At 32.5% G+C, this 23,360-nt stretch overlaps 1 protein-coding gene across 6 annotated transcripts in view; it reads right to left on the bottom strand.

The window, feature by feature from the left end:
- The window catches only part of LOC143223064 (uncharacterized), a 46,851-nt gene extending 38,916 nt beyond the window's left edge, over positions 1-7,935 (bottom strand). For 2 of the 6 annotated variants that reach the window (XM_076450475.1, XM_076450477.1), the window contains exons 1-2: positions 7,791-7,935; positions 1,957-2,050 (exon numbers count right to left, since the gene is read on the bottom strand). In XM_076450475.1, the coding sequence (XP_076306590.1) occupies positions 1,957-2,050; positions 7,791-7,823 (127 nt within the window). In that variant the 5' untranslated portion in view covers positions 7,824-7,935. The other 4 variants (XM_076450476.1, XM_076450478.1, XR_013012643.1 and 1 more) reach the window with 3 other exon arrangements.
- Between the last annotated feature and the right edge of the window lie 15,425 nt (positions 7,936-23,360).

The following is a 23,360-nucleotide window of genomic DNA, read 5'->3' as shown; positions in this document are numbered from 1 at the left end:
CTAACAGTGATAAAGTGGAGGAGCAAGATCCACACATTAAGCATCTGCATAGAAAACAGGTGTATGAAAATGAAGATATAGTGATAGTACATTCATGGGGGCTGCACAACTTCTGGAACATGTATGCTCTTTGCCTGGACATAAAATTTAATTCCTCGATGGTTAAGTAAAAGCCTCCTAACAAGACAGATAAAATCCTAACATTCTCAGAGGAAATTAAATTTGTCCAGGTTACAACCAGACAATGTCCCATATCTCATCATTAGAATTACAGAGCTGTGAACCTAAATCTAGACCTAAGGCATGGTGGTTAGCGCATGAGGCCACTCTGTAATTGATCTTGTTTAGTAACCTAGTATTACTGGAACCCAACCTAAAAGTTTCAGAATGTTGCATATCAAGCCACTGGAATTGATAAAGAAAAGAAAAACAAAACAAGAATGGACAAACCCCAATCCCAACCTGAAGAAGAAGAAATTGCAACAAACCCAACTCAGAATTATGGGACCTGGCACACTTCACTCAACCAAAAGAAACAGATTACAAAGATACTAACTCCCCAACTTGAGAGACAGGGTAGCACCTCCTTCTCCCAAAATTATGAGAAAGATGTGGAACAAACTAAGTCCAATCAATGGCACAGAAATTAATACTACATGTGTAGAATTATGAAGAATCAATAAGCCTCTTCCATGATCATCGAAATGATGAGACTGACCAAAAAGAAGGGCCATGCTCAACTCAACCAGATAGTGAAGAGCCAAAATTATGAGAAGACTCATGCATAGGTTGTTCCTGTTCCTACCATAAATCTGGGAAAACATTCAGGGTTATGGTAGAAAGGCCTCCAGCTTTGCCCTCTTCACCTTGAGTGGAATAACTAGTACAAGCATCTTTCACGAGGAATAAACTTCTGTTGACCACTCCAGTGACTGGAAAGGTAAGGACCCCCATGCTCTACTAGAAGAATTGGAGGATACTGACATTGTAAAGTACTGAAAAATGATGCTCCAGAGACAGAGCAATAGGAGAATCATATTTTTTATTTTGAAAAACAAATTGACCTGAATTTATTCAAGCAATCTAGGGGTCAGCAGGAATGGACAAAATCCTCTCAAGTTTTATATATATTAGTCCATGAATGATGGCCCAGTAATGTATTTGTCTTTGTTTTACAATTTTATACCACCTGGAAAGTGGACAAAAATTTGTTGCTACTGGCTAACTGGTAGTTAGTGCAAATTTGGTAAGGAGCACACCTAACTAGGCATTACCCATCACATAGTTGGATCTAAATGGAAATGTTGAAAGGACCCCCAAAAGGAAGAAAAACATAAAATAATTTTGAAATCACTTTAAAAAGTTATTACTTAAAATTTCCAATTGTTGTTATTTTGTAAAATAAATAAAATAGGCCAACTTATGACCTAAGACAACAGATTAAAACATAAAAGGAATCATCTGGAGCATAGATATAACTAAAGCCATTCACCACTGAAGAGAAACCCACAACAAGCATGTAAAACCATCACTGTAATGTTCTGTTATCAACAAAAGTCCATAGGAAGTAATAATGGGGAGGCAACATACGGATCTGGGTTAGAAGCAGCTCTGATGTAGGTGGAGAGAATCAAGATTTAACTTGCTTTGGGCAACACATAAAAGCTGAAGCAACCAAGGTGAGATTCCTATCAATGCTTAAATGGCAAGGAAAAAGTAACAGGAGATACAAAAGCTTCTGATAAACATTTATATGTAAGAACAAATGAAATGGATATTCATTTATACATGTTCATCTTAGAAACCAATATTTAGTTTTTACAGGTATATCTCGTTGTTTCGTAAAGTATTCCGTTTTCCTTAAGGCCAATACTTGGGATACAATTTCTATCAAATTTTACACCAGTTGCTCAGTACAATTCTCTCTAAAATTCTACACATAAACTTTCAACTTACCTTTATTTTTAAGTTCAGCTAATGATGATGCAACAACAGCTTTTCTCTTCTGTCTGTCACAGCTCCATATCTTATATGGGCGATGCTTGGAGTCCTAATTTTTTTAAGACAAAAATGTAGAATCAAACAACACTGTATCATAAATAAGGAATTATTTCAGTTCAGTTGTCTGTAATTCATGAACTAATTTAATGAAGTTACCATAAAAAATATTCAGTAAAGTACACAATGAACTAGGTTAATTGTAAAATCACTTTTATATTTTATATTTTTTTCCATGCCACCATATGAAAAAAGTATCAATATGCTTCTTTTTAAAGATTTTAATATTGAAAGATAGATTTTCAATGGTAGACTGACACAATGACTGAAAATTTTTGTATTTTTTTAGAATTAACAAAAATCACTTATTCTTTACAAACATCAGAAATGAGATTAATGTTAATTTCACCATAAACTATTCAAAAATTACCATAAATTCATTAAAGATATCAATTATCTTATTCCTAAATCTTACATAATGAAATAGACTACAGAAATGTCCTCAAAGTTTACATTTTGAATCAACTCAACTCACTTCTTAGGATCTAGGTTTACAATTTTAAGATTAGTCCAAACATAATATAATGTGTCAAACACCTATGTTAGTATCTGGATATAATAACAAATCACAAAATTATTAAGCACAAGTTTTACAGTTTCAGAAATTAATAAATGGTGCCCAGAAATTCAGCACTAATTTTCAACTATATCAATATCATCAACTTTGTAGAAGCAGAAAAACAGGCCTGTCAGTAGATGAAATGTTGGCTCATCCAAAACATTTAATAGTCTTCCCTTCAATTGACTGATACTTGCATTCCATTTAAAACCCTTAAACTATGAATTATTAGGACTGGAGCTCCTGCATAATCACCATTAGACCAACAGACTGACAAAAGGTAAGATGGCAGGATTGTAGACACTAACTTCATTTTGAATTTCTTTAAAATGTTTCTTAGTACAGAAACATCATGATTTCATCAAAAACATGGTTACAAGTGCATTCAAGTTGACTGCATCATAATGACTGTACCTACTGGTCAAAACTGAGAAATTAGTAGAACAGGATAAGCAGTTGTCAAGCTCATTAACCCTATTGCTACAGGTCATGGGTCAACAATCATGTCATCACGTCTGTTGAGTTGCATTCATAATTTAACTGAGAAATTATTTTATGAATTTGTGTCAATAAGTCTGGTATCAAAATGTAGATTATAATTCAAATTTTGGTATTATAGATTAGTTAATTTCTAAATTAAAAAGTAAATAAAAAAATTTAAACATCAATTTTTGTGTGTCATGGTGTGTTTAATGCAGCACTGGTTCAAATTAGTCAAAATACAGTCTATAATTTTGTACAATTAGAGCTTCAAATTACAAATATTAATACAAGCTAGAATATAAAATATGAACCTCCTATTTTTTTCAATTTACTGATTTACTGCTCATGTACTGAATCAAACACAGTGGCACTCATCTCAATTTTTGGAAATGGTACCTCATTTACACTTACTTGTGTATATGACATGTAAATAAACAATGAAAAGCTCAGAATACTCCCTTTGTTTTCTCAGCTACTTTCATGTGTTAGGATGCCATTTCATTTTCAAAAACAAGATTTCAAGAAAGTTGGTTGTGTGTATAGTCTGCTCGAAATGTCCTTTTTTTTTAGAGCAAAATACAGTTTATTTGGTAAACTTGATAAATTATAATGGAATTCTATGATATCAATATAGTACTTTGATGTTTCAGTTATTCAAACATTTTATATATATATAAAACCTAAAATAATTATTTCATTCCACACCTTTTGCACAAAAATGTTAAGACTTAGTATGCCAGGAGAATCAGTAACCAAGTACAAAGATTACAAGAAGAAGATATAACTGTTTGCTTTACTTCTCCCTTTACTATGTTACATTGTAAGAAAAAAAGTTTAAGAACTTGTTTGTAAATAATAGTAATCTATATACATACATATATAATGTGTATATACATATATGATGTATAATAATTTTACAAAATACTGGTACACTAAACCACAGCCAAGATGAGTCACTTTGTAAAGACAAGATGAATTTTATTATTGAACATGGTAAAACAGATACACATGTACTACATCATTGTAACATATTTTTGAGCTAGGCATGACTTGCATGGTCAATATAATAAATATATATAGAAATGTATTATGATACGAGATTCAAGGTATTTAGACTTAATATTTACTTTTTCATTTTATGATTTGTAGTCATTCTAAAACAAAAAAAACACAATTTACATTTACTTCCTAATTTTCTCTGGTGGTTACGAGACACCATATAGTTAGGGTAGAGAAAATAACAGACAAAACATAGTTTTACTGAAGACAAACATTTTTAGAGATTACACATACATTTTTATTTGGGATTCTGGGGATGCAGAATAGTTGTTTAATCATGACATGAAATTCGCTTTGCACTCAGACTACTATCAAACCAGACTCAATATTTGAACAAACAAATATTCAGTGAAACTACTACATTAAAAAATCAATTTTTGTTTATCAAAGTCTTAGGACCATTACCAAATCTTGTGGAATAGAATAACATCATTAAAATTTATACTTTAAATACTTAATGTGTAAATGTGTCTACAAACTTGTATTCTAAAGATGGCTGGTAAGGGTATTAAAAACTTTAATTACAATAAAGTAATACTCACACCAGACATCTTTAGAATGTATTTTCACTTCACGTGGGTTTTCTATCATCATGAATGTCTACAAACTTGTATATTCTAGACCAGCCTATCATGAAAGGTCTAATTTATTAAATTTTACAGGTTATTTGCACATCAGTTTTGAATAGTTGACATAACTAAAAATAAATATAATTGAAAACATTAATTCTGATTAGTCAATTATTTTAATGAATCACAACAAAAATTTTGAACAACTTTGAATTAATCAAAGATAACAGTGTGAAGTCAGAATACCAATATTTTGCTTACTTGGAAATTGTAATAACTGAAAACTATAATTTTGATTAATTTATTATTTTCTAGGACATTAATTGCTTTAGTTATAATCAATGCTTGAAGGTAACCAATTACACTGACTAAATGAGTCAGTTGCTCAGTTTTACTGCTAATACAGGTGAGATTGAATCTGGAATTCCCAAGAAAGGTCAAGACTCATGAACATATTCTGCTGGTCTACTCTGGGTGTGAAGATGGAGTGAACAAGAAGGGCATGACAGAATCTTCCTGCAATGAAAAACATTTTGAAGAAATCCAAATGGAAGTTATCACTTAGATTAAGAAACTATGCTACAATCCTGCCATTTTGGCTTTGTACCATCTCTGGGTGGAATGATGACAATATGTTAGTCCAGTTTTAATATTTCTTTGTTTAAAGGCTTTAAGAATGAAGGCAACAATCAGCCATTTGAATGCAATACTTTGTTAAATGCTCTGGACTGTAATAAAGTGTCATCTTATTCACTGGCAAACATCACTCTCTGCACCTGCAAAGTATACAAAAATTGGAGGTATTGGTACTATGACTGTTAATATAGTTGAAATTTATAAATTGAAACCAGGCACTAATTTATTAATTCTTAAAATTTGTAAAACTTGTATTAAACTTAAAACATTTCTAATTTGTTATCTTGCCCTGGTAATAACATGGATATTTGATGCTTCACTGGTTACTGAACAGAGACTTTTCTGATAGGCTGTAGTACTTTTAAGCTATTTCTTTACTTTGGTATTCTAGTAATAAGTTAAATAACAGCTAGAAGTCAAAAAGACAAAGTTGAATTATTATACACTGATGATGGAGATCAATAAAACTTGTGTCAAATTTGAAGCAGGCCATTAGAAGTTTTACTGAGCATGTGCAAATGTCAATATGCTGAGTAATACTTGTCTGCAAGGGACACTACTATCTTCTGTATACCACCTCAGACTTCAATACAGCTACCATCTACAAACCATTCATTTACACTGGGACACCAAAAGGAAGTACCAACATTTTATGTTATTACAACAGTCAACCTTCCACACCTGCCTACCTTCTCTTTCATCTACCTTATAATAATATTGAAATACAAAGAAAAGCATTATAACACTATATGAAAGAAAAATATTAAACACTTACCAAAAATATCACAAATTACAATTACTGATCAAGAAAGTATCTATAATAATAGCTCTTTTAATAGTCAACAAATATATCGTAAGGATTACAATCTAAAGGCTCTCATCATCAAGCTTATTTTAGGAGCAAAGACTTATTTCTTTGCCAGACTATAAGATTACATATCACGACTTGCATATTAGTATCTGTTTTGCATAACCACATGATTTTAGCATCCAAACACCACCACTAGGAGAACCTCCTGTTGGTTTCTTTATATAAAAGTAATTCTTTATACACAAAAAAAAACATTTAACATGTACCACTATGCATGTAAGCTAGTGTTTTTAAGACAAATAAAATAATAGCTGAACTAAATGATAGAAGGAAAACAAATACATAAATATTAAACAGAACCATAACTAAAAATAAAATAGAAATAGCTACCTCAGAATCTAATTCAATGTGACTAATATACGGTGAATTCCAATGAAATCATGGTTTAGTCCCTTCAAGAATCTTCCTTCCTAAGAAACTGAAATGTGTACAAGTCTACTAAATCATGCTGGGTATATCTGATATGTTTTACTTCTTACTTCTATGTTATTTTTTGTAACAATATCCTATTTTGTAGGTCTTACCTGTAACAGGTGCACATTACATTTTACTGCTATACACTGGTTTATTTACAGATTTTGTCTTTGAAAATACATTTAGACCATTGAAAAACTGTATAGGAGTCACAAATATAATGTACAGCAGAAAAAAAACAAAGGTAAAAGCATGGTATGAAAACCCAGAAGTACACATAACGAACACTAAAATAATTGTACACAAAAAAATTAATCACAACAAAACTATAGTATTAATATTAGATTGAAATCTCATTAAAATATTTTAATCAGAATTATGAATTCATTTGTTTACTGAAAAGTTATAACATTAGGTTATATGGGCTTTGTAATTGTTATTTACTTTTTATATTTAGTTAAACATCTATCCAGTATAACTGCAAATATGTATATATGCATCTTTAAAGATAATATACAAGTTTTAATTCCTACATATTACATTTCTAATACACATTAGTACTCCTAGGTGAATTCACCTTAACAATCTTCAAAGTACACTTCACCATTTGGTGGATCATGTGAAATTATATACAGTAAAGTTACTTTGAAATCTGAGCTTGACAGAAGTACCCATCATGAATTTTAAAGTTCAAGTTTCATGTAATATTTTAAAATTAATTCATAAGTAACGTTATCAAAAGAATATTAAAGGCACAAAATATAACTGATTCCATAATTAGAAATTGAAATAATAAGCGTGATAATTTACAATGCATATGTTCAATAATTTCATCAGATAGGACAAACTTCTAATACGTAAGGAAACAGTCATTTAAAATACAATTTCCGTGCTATAATTACAAAACAAGACTGTGTTTCAATTATAGTTCTTCGTTCGAAATGTTGAATAATACGTTAATAGTTTTGGACTTAAGTTAACAATAAACACTAACAGTTACGTTTCGAAAGCCTGCACAGACGACAATCACCGTACCAGCGGCTACACACAATTTTTCACAGCGATACAAAATTAGACTATTACTGAAGGTTAAGCCTAAGTCTACTCTCAAGTTTAAAACAACTACAAAATATATTCCTACTTTTAGCTTAGTCTGTCTTACCGCTGTTGACATTATTTCATTTTCCTTTTTTCTATGATGTTCGTTTGCATCTTATCGGCGACAAAATTTCAGAACATCATCCATACATGGGCCACTTACTCAGTCGATTCGAGTACAAGGTCTCCCACCCAACCATAAGCCCTCTATATTAATCCACTGCAGTTTAATATAAAAATATCATAAATTCTACCCTTAATATCCCACTCCCAATTAATGCTTCACCTGCTGTGTAATAATGCTTAGTAATTATAAGATGTATAGTAATTGCAATGAACTATTCAAAAACTAAGTGCTAGAAAATTTAGAATTTGAACAAAAGGATGTATACTCTTTTCTATTTCACGTTTGACATTTTGAATCTAAGTAACAACATGAGGTTTAGACATAGCCTACTACTACTATCTAAAGGATAAGGAGCAAATCGTCAGTAGCACCTGTCGCCTACATAGTTACCCTTTACCAAGTAGCATAATTGACTGTCACTTTTAAAACGCTTCCACAATGGAAATTGCAGAGCGAATTCAACGGCATACCACTGTCTTCAATTTCCATCTTCAGACCCACAGCTCAGCACACCATTTATTAAACTAAGTCCATCTTTTTCTTTGTTGTTGTTGTTGCTAATCGTAAACTTTTATTTACCACAATAAACATTAAAATACGTAATATTCAAAACATGGATAGTTTTACCTATAAACGTATATTAAGTTTAAATTTTGATTATTCTAAATATAATCAATTTGTCCAAAAAGAAAAACAACAACATCGACTCAAAAGTTCAAGCTCAGCTCATTAGAGCAGACGTTCCCAAACTTTCAGCTTCAGTCCCCCACCAACAAAATCTTGAACTATTGAGAGAAACCCACGTTTAATAATATAATAGAAATTTAAAAAATAGTCATTCTAATGTTCCTTAGTTTTATTCCAGTTAAATGGTTAACAAAAATATTCAAACATAAATAACGTCATTAATCACATTGATTGCAAAAAAACAAAAGTATCATTGAAAATATTACTTTATCCAGTATTAGGAAAGATTTATAGATAGTGTTTTCAAATGTACTGAAACCAATGGCATGGAGACGTATCGTGTGTTTCTAAGCACCTTACATAAAATGTTTTAAAATTTCTCAAAATATTATATACGTGGTATTAATACACAACATCAGTCAACAGAAACTATAAGTTCCTATTGTCCTAGATACTTATGGAACAAGATCATTCAGCTGGAGTGTCACAAACACTTTCTCATGGAAAAGATTGTGATAATATGATAACATAGAGCATTCTGTATAGAAAGAGACGGTGATATTTTCTACTGTTAAGTAGGGTGATGCCTTAACAATATAGTATTCCTTATTTTGAAGTGAGAGTCAATTACATTGGTAGTCAATTGTCCTGAAAAGAATGACAATATTGTTATTAGTAAGCAATATCATGTTTTCTTAGTCTGGAAAATTATTATCTTAACATAAATATACATATACAGACTGTCACTATAGACTTTAATAGATATACTTGTTTTAAAGAAGCTTTCAGTAAAGGCACCACACAATACATTTTTCTTTAACTATAATTATTATTTAGCTGAAATAAAGAACGTTCTACTGCGTTGTACATTGTGTTATGGTATGCCGAATCAACCATTATTCTAACGTTCTTACTCAAACCATTATACTTATTGTGCACACTTGTGTCACGCACGAAGCAAGCTGTTGCATTCAAGAATAATCTCCTAAGATGGTATACCTTTCATTCCCTAACAGGTGACCTATTATAAATAAATAGTACGCAGAACAAGTAGTAAGTGATTCATAAGTCAAATAAGCTAATAATTCAATAATCGAATTAAGCTAGCAAATAAATCAAACAAAGAAATAAACCCAATACTAAATTAATCAATAATTAGAAGTAATATTTATTTACTACGTCACTGAAAAACTAAAAAATTGAAATCTGATTTGGCGAACACAAAAGAGAACAAACAATAATAGTATGTCCAGAAAAGAGGCACAAAGGAATACTTCATATTTATTTATTCCTAGTTGATTGATAGAAGCAACTGTTTTGCTTTGAATTTCGCGCAAAGCTACTCGAGGGCTATCTGCGCTAGCCGTCCCTAATTTAGCAGTGTAAGACTAGAGGGAAGGCAGCTAGTCATCACTACCAATCGCCAACTGTTGGACTACTCTTTTACCAAAGAATAGTGGGATTGACCGTGACATTATAACGCCCCCACGGATGAAAGGGCAAGCATGTTTTGGTGTAACGGGAATTTGAGCCCGCGACCCTCGGATTACGAGTCGAGTGCCTTAACCACCTGGCCATACCTGGCAGGAAACAACTGTTGATAATGTACTGAAATAAACAAATGAGAGTAGAAAGCAAAGGAACCAACCGTCAGAAAAAGATTTTCCGCCTCTAGAGGCAACAGTTAACAAATAAAATGCAAGGCACCTGATCTAGACATTATAGATACAATATACATGATTGAATAAAAGTTACATTAATAAGATATGAACCTGTACAAGTTAAAGGCATTATTTTACCAAAATCGATGTAGAAGATGACTTTCAGAAAATGAAAAGTATGGATAATTGTTATATATCTTGTTTTTTGCTTGTAAACTCTTTGACTTAAATAAAATGTTGCTCATTAATGAAGGTTTTTTTCATGTCAATATATTAACAAGTCATAGAATATCGCTAGGAGAGTAACTTATGTTTAGAATGGCTTATGATATAACAATAGTTATAACTAGTTCAAAATGAACTCAAAGTCAATGAAACATGTATTCATTTTTTAATTATCAAAGCGTTCAAGCCTATAATGTAGAAGTTTTAAAATTCCAAAATTTAATTGAAATTTAACTGCAGCAAATTTAGTAAAATAATAACAATAACTATGCATTTAGCGAAATATATGCTTGTGTATTTCTGTGTATGCTTCAGAATTTTTATGTAAAGTTACCAAAGGTCTATATTTGCAAAGTCATTCTTAATTTTAAACTTAAAGACTAAGAAATAAAGGCAGCTACACAACACCAACTCTTCGGCTACTCTTGTGTGACCTTATAGTAAGATTAGACTATCATTTTTATTGAGAACCTACGACTTCTGCCTATTAGCAGAAAAAGAAAGTAAGCGCTTTAGGCAATTATTAATAAGTTAGATCACCATAGAAATTATTTACCTGAAGTGGAATTCAAAAAAGTTTGATTCCATTACGAATTAAAACAATTGTTGGGTTCATTTTCAGTGAAGCACGTATTCAGTACTAAATCCCTGAATTACTGAAGCCATTAATGCAAATGTTGTAAAAATTAAGCATACAAAAATCTGTTTACCTGTTTCACATTTTCATCTAAAGTTGCCCAAAATTTTGAAAAGGTTAATTATAAGCAGTGAATCAATAGCATCCAAAACTAACTCTTTGGCTACTCTTATTTAACAAAATAAATAGATTTGGTCATCGCTCTTACAAAACAACCACTGCTCAAAGTGCAGAATACAATTTTGTGGCAACAAGATGAGAAAGATAAGGCATGATATTTACTGTCTGGGAAACAGTATTCTATAATAACGAAGCATACTCTTATATAAGCCATTAATAGCAACTGTCAGCAGTTTTAAGAGTGGTTATATTCAAGATATGAATGAAAGTCCCGAAGAAAATTATATTTTCTTCATTAATGTCATTAGCTCTGTTCTATCAGAATTCAACCTTGAAGAGTTTACGAAACATGAAATACCATTTAAATAAAGCCAAGGTCATGGATGTAATAAAAGCGCAAATATGAAAATCAACAAAAGAGTGTGCTACAATTAAGCAAAATGGTATCATTTGTTCCTTGTGATTTAGTTAACTTTGTATTGTGTGATGTCGCAGAAACTACTCAAAAATATTTTTACTGTTCTGTCAAATAATCTATACTATTAACAAGCAGTTTGATTGTTTTGAAGTCCTTTGTCAACATCACTCTCAAATCCTTTTCTACCACTAGATGGGAGTGTAAATTGGAAGTGTAAAAACAGTAAGACACTAAATGAAATGTATATTAGCGGAACTTCAATAACATACTTAAAAAAAAAAAAAACTGAGAGCAAAATGTCAACAAAGAATTTAACAGAAGCTTTATATATATATATATACCAAAAAATAACAAAGTATTGTTAGACCAGCTAAACGAGGACAGAAACCTGATATAGTACAAAAAGGGAAGTAGTTGCTACAATATTTTAGTGAACCAAAGCAATTATCTGAACAGCAGAGTCAGGTTTAACTTTTCTAGCCAAAATCCAGTTTTCATTTAGTTGAAAAAAATGGCGTTGAATTAGTTTTTACGAGTTCTTGACAAAATGCCACACGAAATATTAGTTAAGAAAGTAACATCAACAGGAGTTGATGAAACACTAGTTAATTGAATTATAGTATTATTGCATGAGAGAAAGTGAAAGCTTTTTATTAATGGAGTACATTCAAATTGTACCATTGCAACTAATGGAGCACCTCAGGAGTTAGCCCTTGCATTTTCTTACTTATATTAATGTAACTGATATAGTTGTGTGTGTGTGTTTTAATATCAAAGCCACATCAGCCTATCTGCTGTGTTCACTTCAGGGAATCGAGCCCCTGATTTTAGCATCGTAAACACATGGACTTATCTCTGTCTCAACGTGGTACTACTGACATGGAATAATTAGTAGTTTGTTGAAGACAATAAGATGTTGACTAATAGAACTTTAGGACGTATTTATAAAACATACAGATTAAAAGTATCTCAAGTTAGGCTTCACTTGGAATATTGCGTACAGTTTTGAGCTACTTCTGTAAGAAAAGATGTTAACATACTGAAATAATTTAGAAAAGCAGTTCTAAGATGACACCACGGATGGAAGGATTATCTTACATGCATAATTATGTGTTTGTGTTTGTGTGTTTTTCATATAGCAAAGCCACAAAGGGCTATCTGCTCAGCCCACCGAGGTACATGCATAATTAAGATAGTTAACTTATTTCCCATTGATAAAGGCTGAAAAGTGATCTTCTTGAAGTTTATGAAATTATTCAAAGGTTAAGATTAAGTTAAGAATAGGATTAAACAATGTTTTCAGACTGTGAGAAATTTCTGTTTATGGTGAAAAATTAAGCCTAGGAGAATATTTCATCAGGGAATATGGGTGAAATATATTTAAATCGGGAGATTCAGATAAAAATGAGAAAATTTTATATTCTCCGTAATTATTTTTAGAGATATTTTAATCCTTTAATATACATTTTAACAGTGAGCGATCCCCAGCCGATTGCGCAGATTTTAGTTTTAAGATAAATCCCATATTAGAAATGCATTAAACCCATCAAGACTGTGTGGGAAACATTCTGTCACCCGTTTGTTTATTTTCATAGATAGAACACTTAACATAATTTCATAAACTTTGGTACATACTTTTTATATATTGACCCCCGCTTGTAGAGCGTTAAGTCTACAGATTTACATTGTTAAAATCAGAGGTTCGATATCTCTCGGTGGGCTCAGCAGATAGCTCGATGTGGCTTTGCTGTAAGAAAACACACACACGTTCTATAAATACCTAGTTTATTATTTAAAATTAACAATAATTTATTTTAGTATTTCAGGTTGTGAATTTTCTTGTGATATGCTTTTTTCCTATTAAAAGTATTTTGTTTCGTCTTAGAGTTTCTGCTTTTGGTTATTGTGTGCCTAAAATATTGTAAATGTATGAAACAATTTTGCATTGATAATTTTACTGATTCACTCATATAAGAGGCTTGGCTTGGCGGATAGTAAAATTAAAATTACAGTTTGAGAGTTTCGGGTCGAACCTCCTTCACTGAAAATGTTGGACCTTTCGGCCATGGGGGCGATGTGTTTTTAAACATTATATTAACCAAACTGGCGGAGTGGTATGTCTGCGGTCTTATAACGCTAGGAACTGGGTTTCAATACCTGTGGTGGGCAGACTACAGGTAGCTATGTGTGTAGCGTTGTGTTTAATTACAAACAAACAATCTATGTGCTATATTTCTGAAGATAACAGGAAGAATTCACAAGTTAATTTTTTTAATACAAGTTAATCTCCAGTAAGACAATTTTATTTTTGTAACAGGAGGGTTGACTTATGGAATGAATATTTCCCCTCCTCCTCGGCAGCACAGCAGTGGAAAGTCTTAAGACTTATAACGTTAAAAACCAGTTTTGGAAACTCATGGTGGGCAAAGCACAGATAACCAATTGTGTAGCTTTTACTCAGCTACAAACGTATGGAAGGAGTTATTGTTGCCAGTAATGGAAGGCGGCAAGAACTTTATAGCACAAAGATAGAATATTTCCTAGAAGTGAAATGATAGGTTTAAATGTTTACTTTTCCCAGTAGTTGGTGTGCAAGGAAACCCTTGAGAGACCAAACTAAATGTTCCTTTGTTCCTCGTCGGTTATATAATTTTTTTTTACTAATAGGTATGGTTTATTTGTATGAGTAAATCTTTACAACAAACAAATGTAGAGACCAAATCCGAGAATAGATATTTCTAATAATTTAGTTAATTGCATACGATAAACTATTCTTTTATATCGAGAACATTTTTAAAGCTGAAATTAAAAGTTAAAAACACTAAAGAACTGGTAGAATTATCGGTTGTTCCAGAATTACAAGAAACTCGTATCAAAAGAAATGAATGAAGTTATGTAATGAATTTAAGGATATCCAATAATTTCTAAACAACAACAGTTTAGTGGACTATGCTTTAATGAAAGTCGGAGAGAGGTGTCAATTTTCTTCGTGACAACAGGGACGCCAAGAGTTGCCATGCACCTCCTTCCCCATACCCAGATATGCAAATACAAACTGACTGTCAACAACGTGAAATTTGTGCCATCTTAATAGGAAAATTTATCCAACCTTGGATTAAAAGCATACATTATTATGTACCATCTCGATGTATTTCATATTGCATATATATCTTATTAGCTTAATGCCTTTTTGCTAAAGATTTGGGCCTGGCATGGCCAAGCATGTTAAGGCGTTCGACTCAATAATCTGAGGGTCGCGGGTTCGCATCCCCGTCGGGCCAAAGATGCTCGCCATTTTAGGAGTGGGGGCGTTATAATGTGACGGTCAATCCCATTATTCGTTGGTAAAAGAGTAGCCCAAGAGTCGGCGGTGGGTGGTGATGACTAGCTGCCTTCCCTCTAGTCTTACACTGCTAAATTAGGAACGGCTAGCACAGATAGCTCTTGACTAGCTTTGCACGAAATACAAAAATAAATAAACAAACAAGCATTGGTTCAGAGTGAAATGGATTTACTGTTATACGTTTATTTTGATACCTAAGTGTGTTTCAGTTTGATGTATGTGACGTATATTGTAGGATGTGTATTGCACAAGTATCGCCTTGTCTCTCAGATTGTAGAATAATATTGAGATTAAGAATCAACAATATTTGTTTTACGGAAACACTAGCGTGTTTCTCAACGTTGTTGAACGCTCGAGTATCTCGTCTTAAACTATATAAAGTAAGGGGCCAAGAGACAGTTATAAATATATTGTTTGACAGTTACAGTCAGTACACTCTAAGCCTCGAAAGCTATAGTTATGATTAATGCTTATTAATCGCAAAACTACAGAATTTGATGAGAAACTTTTATAGATTTCAAACATTATAAACCGTTTAACTTCAGTAATTTAGCTTCTGACGTTTGAATTTCTACGTGGAGATTAGATTTTGTTGTTGGTGAGACTTACGGGTGTTTCAAGCTAGTTAACCATTAAAAGAAATGCTCAGGTGAATCAACGAAGAATTAATTTGCTCGTTTTGAACGTCGATAAAAAGATTCAGTTTCAGACCAAATATAAGACCCGGTATTGTTTGTAAGTTTCTAAAACTCTTGTATGTAAACCGTCATTTGTAATAACTATTAATAATAACCGTTATTATAAATTTACTGTTTTTTTGTCGTTGTTATTGTTTGTATATTTAAATGTATTTCTATTAAAAAGAGAAAATTGTGTGTATCTATCTTGTTGGCAAATGTCATAAATTTGATACATATTGAGATTTAGTTAACTTCTAAATTAAAATTAAAATTTCCGGCTATTAAAAATAGTAACACGTAAAGCACGTAACATAATAAGTCGGAGACTCATCCAAGATTAATTGTAATATGTAACAAAACCAACACTTGATGGAGATTTTTGAAAAAGCAACCACACTATCGTCAAATAGATAAAAATCATTAATGAGATTGGTTATACAGTGTAAACAAAACGTTTACAATACATATCTAGGGGGTTGCTCGACACGTTCCCCGCTAGTACAGCGGTTTGTCTACGGATTTACAACCATAAAATCAGGGGACTCGATTCCTCTCAGTGGGCTTGGCAGATTGCCTGATGTGGCCTTGCTTTAAAAAAGCACCAACATACACGTTGCTCGATATTTATCTCGACAAGTGTTTAAATTTTGGAATATTGTGTTATTGTTTTTTCGGAATTAGGTTTTTCTTTTTTTCTAATTTCTTTATTGACTGAAAGTAACAATATTGATATTTAAGTTATATTGTTCATTAACGTCTGTATCAAGCCCTGGCTAGGCACGTATTTACTAATTGCTTTCTTTTACTGAGAGATAAAATTTGCATCCCAGTCATTTCTAAGTTTTATTTTGGATTTATGTTGTTGTTTCGGCCTGGCATGGCCTAGCGCGTTAAGGCGTGCGCTTCGTAATCTGAGGGTCGCGGGTTCGCGCCCGAGTCGAGCCAAACATGCTCGCCCTCCCAGCCGTGGGGGCGTTATAATGTGACGGTCAATCCCACTTTTCGTTGGTAAAAGAGTAACCCAAGAGTTGGCGGTGGGTGGTGATGACTAGCTGCCTTCCCTCTAGTCTTACACTGCTAAATTAGGAACGGCTAGCACAGATAGCTCTTGACTAGCTTTGCACGAAATACAAAAATAAATAAACAAACAAGCATTGGTTCAGAGTGAAATGGATTTACTGTTATACGTTTATTTTTATACCTAAGTGTGTTTCAGTTTGATGTATGTGACGTATATTGTAGGATGTGTATTGCACAAGTATCGCCTTGTCTCTCAGTTTGTAGAATAATATTGAGATTAAGAATCAACAATATTTGTTTTACGGAAACACTAGCGTGTTTCTCAACGTTGTTGAACGCTCGAGTATCTCGTCTTAAACTATATAAAGTAAGGGGCCAAGAGACAGTTATAAATATATTGTTTGACAGTTACAGTCAGTACACTCTAAGCCTCGAAAGCTATAGTTATGATTAATGCTTATTAATCGCAAAACTACAGAATTTGATGAGAAACTTTTATAGATTTCAAACATTATAAACCGTTTAACTTCAGTAATTTAGCTTCTGACGTTTGAATTTCTACGTGGAGATTAGATTTTGTTGTTGGTGAGACTTACGGGTGTTTCAAGCTAGTTAACCATTAAAAGAAATGCTCAGGTGAATCAACGAAGAATTAATTTGCTCGTTTTGAACGTCGATAAAAGATTCAGTTTCAGACCAAATATAAGACCCGGTATTGTTTGTAAGTTTCTAAAACTCTTGTATGTAAACCGTCATTTGTAATAACTATTAATAATAACCGTTATTATAAATTTACTGTTTTTTTGTCGTTGTTATTGTTTGTATATTTAAATGTATTTCTATTAAAAAGAGAAAATTGTGTGTATCTATCTTGTTGGCAAATGTCATAAATTTGATACATATTGAGATTTAGTTAACTTCTAAATTAAAATTAAAATTTCCGGCTATTAAAAATAGTAACACGTAAAGCACGTAACATAATAAGTCGGAGACTCATCCAAGATTAATTGTAATATGTAACAAAACCAACACTTGATGGAGATTTTTGAAAAAGCAACCACACTATCGTCAAATAGATAAAAATCATTAATGAGATTGGTTATACAGTGTAAACAAAACGTTTACAATACATATCTAGGGGGGTTGCTCGACACGTTCCCCGCTAGTACAGCGGTTTGTCTACGGATTTACAACCATAAAATCAGGGGACTCGATTCCTCTCAGTGGGCTTGGCAGATTGCCTGATGTGGCCTTGCTTTAAAAAAGCACCAACATACACGTTGCTCGATATTTATCTCGACAAGTGTTTAAATTTTGGAATATTGTGTTATTGTTTTTTCGGAATTAGATTTTTCTTTTTTTCTAATTTCTTTATTGACTGAAAGTAACAATATTGATATTTAAGTTATATTGTTCATTAACGTCTGTATCAAGCCCTGGCTAGGCACGTATTTACTAATTGCTTTCTTTTACTGAGAGATAAAATTTGCATCCCAGTCATTTCTAAGTTTTATTTTGGATTTATGTTGTTGTTTCGGCCTGGCATGGCCTAGCGCGTTAAGGCGTGCGCTTCGTAATCTGAGGGTCGCGGGTTCGCGCCCGAGTCGAGCCAAACATGCTCGCCCTCCCAGCCGTGGGGGCGTTATAATGTGACGGTCAATCCCACTTTTCGTTGGTAAAAGAGTAACCCAAGAGTTGGCGGTGGGTGGTGATGACTAGCTGCCTTCCCTCTAGTCTTACACTGCTAAATTAGGGACGGCTAGCACAGATAGCCCTCGAGTAGCTTTGTGCGAAATTCCAAAAAAAAAAAAAAACAAATGTTGTTGTTTCAGTTTGATAAATTATTTTTCGTTCGACCCTAGCTGTTTTAGTCTGTTACGACTGTTTAAAATACAGTTATATTAGGGTGAATTCCACACGTTATTAGTATGTTCAAAGTACGAAATACAATGGATCAACTTGATAATACTAAGTAAATTTTTGTTTGTTTTTAAGCACAAACCTACAACATGGAATTTATGTGTTGTGTTCATCACGAGTATAGCACAGCTCCAAAGATTTTAGTTTTTCAAATGCTCTTGAGTACGAAAATAGTTTTATGGTAAAACGTCAGAGACCGTTTGCATTGGGGCCCGTAATAGCAGGTGTCACAGTTTCACCTTCCCTTCACACCAAAGATGTTCGCTCTTTAAGCTGTGAGGACATTAAAATGGTACAATCAATCTCACTATTCGTTAGTTAAAGAGTAGCCCAACAGTTGGGGGTGAATGGTGACGACTAGCTGCCTGCTCTCTAGTCTTTGCATGAAATTCAAAAACAAATAAACAAACTATTCTGGATAATAAATAGAATTTACAGTAGATCTGATACATAATCCTCCACACAGCGCACACGTACACAGATTACATAGAATTTATGAAATGGTTGCATTCAACAATTTTTGACGTATGAGAAATTGTGTATTATTGTTTAGTTAAAACAGCTGTACGTTAAAATTATGGTTATGTTTGCAGCACGTAGGAAACTTGGGTCTGACCTTATGGATTGTGTGATTCATAGAAGGATGTTAATTACTTTGACAAACCGTTACTCTATGTTTGTGAAAAATTGATTTTGCAGGGATCAGCAGAGGATAAACAAGATGAACAACAAAATGAAAACTATGTGGTGGATGGTCTTTACTTCATCAATGAAGAGGATGATGCTGACATAGTATCTGTTTCTGACCTTTAGATTAGAAAACACCAGTGAATTAATTACTGGCCATTGCTTGGCTTCTTCTGTGTGGGTATTTGGGTAGGTTAATTTTTGAATATCCAGGAGAGTCAGGTGCACAAGACTTCGTCCTCCATCCCTAACTTTCATGTCGTCTACTCGTTGGAGTGTGTTATTGGGTAGACTTTATGCCAGAGTATTTTCCAGTCCTCAGGCCCTTATACTGGCCATTGTTGACCGTTTATCTTTTTTTTTTAATTTCGCGCAAAGCTACTCGAGGGCTATCTGAGCTAGCCGTCCCTAATTTAGCAGTGTAAGACTACAGGGAAGGCAGCTAGTCTTCACCACCCACCGCCAACTTTTGGGCTACTCTTTTACCAACGAATAGTGGGATTGACCGTCACATTATAACGCCCCCATGGCTGAAAGGGCGAGCATGTTTGGTGTGACGAGTATTCGAATCTGCGACCCTCGGATTTCCCTTATGTGTGTTTTTATTTCTAGAAGTTGTTGAAAAGCTCAAAGAAAAAGCTCATCACACGAATGAATTTTCAGTTTGATTAATATTTGTAGCACCTTTGGGAGATGTTAACATATTTAATTAATATTTAAATTGTAAGGGTTTCATTGATATTTAATTCAATTAATAAATCTGTACAATGGTAAAAATTTATTTTGAAAGAATCAATCAAAAATACATAATTAATAGTTTAGTTTTTCCTACACAAGTTTTTTTATCATTAAGCTGATATTTATGGTACATAATTTTATTCACAAGATACTACGTATTTTTAACATTGAAATACTTGAACAATTAAATGTTTTAAAGATATTTGAAAAAGATTTGCTACCTGTTTATCCATAACAAGAAGCTGAATAATACATTGCTTTTTAGTGTATAGAATGTAAAATAAAAATAATTATCTAGAGCTACATGTATATACACATACTCATGAATAACTACATTTTTTATATTATAAAATACTTAAATTTCTGTTAATGATATATAAAGATAAATATATATATGAAATGTGAAAATGTTATATCCATGTTTAAAATAACTTGGATAACCTCAATCATTAAAAAAGTGTATGAATAAAGAATATCCAGTTTGAAATCCTTTTCTTCACAGTGAATTTTAAACACTAAATCTTTAATGCACAAGTTACATTATTGACACTAGAGAAGCTATTACATAATATTATATTTAGTATTTCTGTGTTTGTGTTTTGGCACACTTTGTTACATCAATATTTTAGTAATCTAATATGCCATAAGTTATCTGAATTTGACTTTCTTAATATTAATACTCTTTCATTAAATGTTGTTTTATGAATGATCAAGATATTTTTTCTATAACTTAAAATTACATTCTTTGTAACAAGAACTTGTATCACTGATTGTTATATTTAACTTAAAAAAAAAAAGGGTAACAGAGTGTTTGTTTTGAATTTTGTGCAAAGCTACAAGAAGGCTATCTACACTGGCTATCCCTAATTTAGCAGCGTAAGACTAGAGAGAAGGCACCCAGTCATCACTACCCACCTCCAAGCCCTGGGCTACTCTTTTACTAAAGAATGGTCAGATTGACTGTAATATTATAATGACCCATAGCTGAAATGGCGAGCATGTTTGATGTGACGAGGATTCAAATCTGCGACCCTCAGATTATGAGTCAAATGCCTTAACCATAGGCCAGGTAACAGAGTGAAGCAAACCAGTATGATTTAGTAAAGGCTTAAGAGATCATGTTAGGGATAAACATACTAAATTCAAGAAATTGAAACTTACTTGAAATAACAAGGACTTGGAAGACTATAGGAAATCAAGGTAGAGTTGGTTAAAAGGAAGTTAAAAGGGCATAAACTGTATATGAAAGAGGGTTGGATGAGAGAGATAAACAATAAATAATTTTTCAGGTTTCTGATATGTAAGCAAAATATTAGGAGGGAAATTCAGTTTCTTATAAAATTATAGCAGGTAGCTGATCTCGGGCCATTATGAAATGGTAATGATGTTTAACTATCCAAAATGTAAGGTGATGTATATAGGTTTTCATGATTCAAATTATTGTTACAATTTAAATAGGAAGACATTAAATACTGTCATTGAAGAAAAAGGTATTGGTGTAGTGACTGAGAAATCACCTGACTCATTTAAACAGTGTATCATGGCTAGCAATAGAGCTAATAGGATTTTACATAGTATCTATAGAAATATTGAATACAAGTGATGTTATTGTTTCATACTATATAGATTACTTATAAAGCCTCATTCAAGAAGGACACTAAATTGTTAGAGAAGGTTTAGAGAAGAGCAACTAGGATGATACCTGGAATGGTGGGACTGTTCTATGAGGAGAGACTAAAATCTCTAAACTTATTTTCTCTGGACAGGAGAATGGTCAGAGGGGATTTGATTGAAGTGTTTAAGATTATTAAGGACAATGATAATATAGATCCAAACTTTTTTGTGTTTAGCAGTATAAACAATAGGACAGAGACATAAATTCAAATTTTTTACAGTGTGGGAGTTGTCTGCAGTTCAGATAGTATTACTTTTCAAACAGGATGATTGGCTTTTGGAATAAGCTACCTTCAAAGATAGTGAAGGCAGAAACTTAACTGAATTCAGAATATATTGGATGAATACAGGAGTAGTAAGAGATGATTATAGTTGGAAGCTGGAAGTGACATCCTTGATGGGCAAATAAGCTCCTTTAAAATTTTATGAAATTTAAGAAAATCTCCTCTGTATTGCCCAAAGATAGTACTTTGAAATAGATTTGATAATTTGATCTTTAATTTACAACAATAAATCTAGATAGACTTTAAATAAATCTAAAAATTTAAAGCTTGTTACAGTTCATATAAGGAGAAAGTGTCTATCTAAAATAAATATTGAAAACATTTATCAACACTAAAGACAAAAAATGTTACTTCTCTGTGTTCACTATACTTAAATGTAGGTTTTAGCATATGAGTATTATTTTTAAGTTTATTAAAAATGTCATAGAAATTAAAATGTCTTGTTCTTTCAATATAGACTGAAACAGATAAGATATATCACTTACTAAAAATGGAAAGATATACACTTAAATTAGAAAGACTTGTAGAAGAGTATACTGTATATCATAAAAGTATACTGGTTCAGGGACATCAGCTGTGGGTGCAATTAGAAGAAGCTCACAATAAAGTATCAGTTGTACACTTTTGTTATACATGATATAGAGCTGTAGTAGAATCCTATGCTAGACCATGTTACTTCATTTTCTATTTATAAAAATCCATCAGCTTTTAGATGTACCTGGCAGACCCTGGGCCTTCATGAGAGTTTACATTGCCCACACATTGTTTCATATAATATTGGTTTACAAAAGAATACATGTTGATAATGTTCTTGATATATTTTTTGTCACTGTTGAATGTTGCACATCACACCTCAGCTAGTGAAAGCTGTAACACACTAAATCATGGAAACTGCTTCACGTAATACACAAACAATACAAATTTTCATAAAACTTGGTGACAATAGCAGGCTGTAAAGGTGAAACTAAAATTAGAAATTGTACATGATACAAAGATAATAGGAGAGATCAGAGGAAAGTGAACCACTTGCAATATTCTGCTATTCATGGAGGAAATCCATTGTGATAGAAGCACTCCAGTTTTAGCTAGTGTAGGCAAGAGAAATACCTAGAAAGTACATTTTTCATACTTTATTAATGTTTCTGTATTCCACAGATGCTGTACAATTCAAAAGTAGTGCAGATACTCAAATTGAGTGAGCATGCTTGGAGATCAGCAGGGTGGATCATTTTGAAACTGATTCATTACCCTGTAATAATTTATTATTGTTTCACACACATTTCATCCTTTATTTATTATCACTTTTTCTTCAATCTACTAAACACTAAAATAGTAGTGTATATTTTAACTAGAATAATTTGTTCACACAGTGATTATGGTTTGAAGCAGAAA

This window comes from Tachypleus tridentatus, chromosome 8 (assembly GCF_004210375.1).
Source record: "Tachypleus tridentatus isolate NWPU-2018 chromosome 8, ASM421037v1, whole genome shotgun sequence".
Lineage (NCBI taxonomy): Eukaryota > Metazoa > Arthropoda > Merostomata > Xiphosura > Limulidae > Tachypleus > Tachypleus tridentatus.
Note: the sequence above shows the minus strand (reverse complement) of the source record. Positions and strands in the feature narration are given on the sequence as shown.